This window comes from Colobus angolensis, unplaced genomic scaffold (genome assembly GCF_000951035.1).
Source record: "Colobus angolensis palliatus isolate OR3802 unplaced genomic scaffold, Cang.pa_1.0 Scaffold9, whole genome shotgun sequence".
Lineage (NCBI taxonomy): Eukaryota > Metazoa > Chordata > Mammalia > Primates > Cercopithecidae > Colobus > Colobus angolensis.
The window spans coordinates 6,543,840-6,544,892 of NW_012122931.1; the positions used below are offsets into that span (position 1 = coordinate 6,543,840).

The following is a 1,053-nucleotide window of genomic DNA, read 5'->3' on the forward strand; positions in this document are numbered from 1 at the left end:
CTGGAACCCAGGAGGCAGAGGTTGCAGTGAGCCGAGGTCGGCCACTGCACTCCAGCCTGGGTGACAGAGTGAGACTTTGTCTCAGAAAAAAAAAAAAAGAAAAAAAATCTCATTCTAACCTCTCTGTAAACCTTTGTGTCACAAGAGTTAAAAGCAGAGTCAAATGCTGCCTATGATAGGAACACCTGTTGACAGCATCTGGATCCTTCCACTTTCCCAGCCCCCAAGACCTCCCTCCAGTAACCCATAAACTGTTACAGGTTTACCCGGCAGGACTGTGCTTGTTCTCGCAAAGCCTGGATGCTGCTGCCGTAGGCACTGAGATCTGACATCAAAGCTTCGTGTTTCTTCAGTAGAGCCTGAAACCAAAACCACACGTGGAGCACTGCACAGGGGCTGAAGCCTCCCATCCTCCACTGCCTCACCAACCTGCCATCCTGCCTCAATAGCCTTTCTCAGTTACACAATGACATGATCACCTCCTGCCCTTCTTACAGTGTTAATACCATTTTCAAAGTTTTTCAGGTTTCCCATATTTTGGGACAATCATATATATTACGATTATAGCCTACTCATCCTGGTCTGGGCACAGTGGCTCATGCCTGTAATCCCAGCACTTTTGGAGGCTGAGGCAGGCAGACAGCTTGAGCCCAGGAGTTTAAGACCAGCCTGGGCAACATAGTGAAACCTCATCTCTACAGAAAATACAAAAATTAGCCAGATGTGATGGTGCGTGCCTGCAGTCCAAGCTACTCAGGGGACTGAGGAGGAAGACTGCTGAGCACAGGAGGTCAAGGCTGTAGGGAGTCGTGATTGCATCACTGTACTCCAGCCTCAGAGACAGAACGAGCACGGTGCCTCATGCCTGTAATCCCAGCACTTTGGGAGGCTAAGGCAGGCAGATCACTTGAGGTCACGAGTTCAAGACCAAACTGGCCCATGTGGTGAAACCCCATCTCGACTAAAAATACAAAAAAAATTAGCTGGGCGTGGTGGCGGGTGCCTGTAATCCTAGCTACTCGGGAGGCTGAGGCAGAAGAACTGCTTGAACCC

The 1,053-nt window shown here is 49.9% G+C and overlaps 1 protein-coding gene across 1 annotated transcript in view; it reads right to left on the reverse strand.

Moving 5' to 3' along the window:
- The window catches only part of SPTAN1 (spectrin, alpha, non-erythrocytic 1), an 82,637-nt gene that overhangs the window by 47,491 nt on the left and 34,093 nt on the right, over window positions 1–1,053 (reverse strand). Inside the window, exon 20 of the mRNA XM_011931450.1 lies at window positions 267–359. Coding sequence (XP_011786840.1) covers window positions 267–359 — 93 coding nt within the window. The remainder of the gene's footprint in view (window positions 1–266; window positions 360–1,053) is intronic.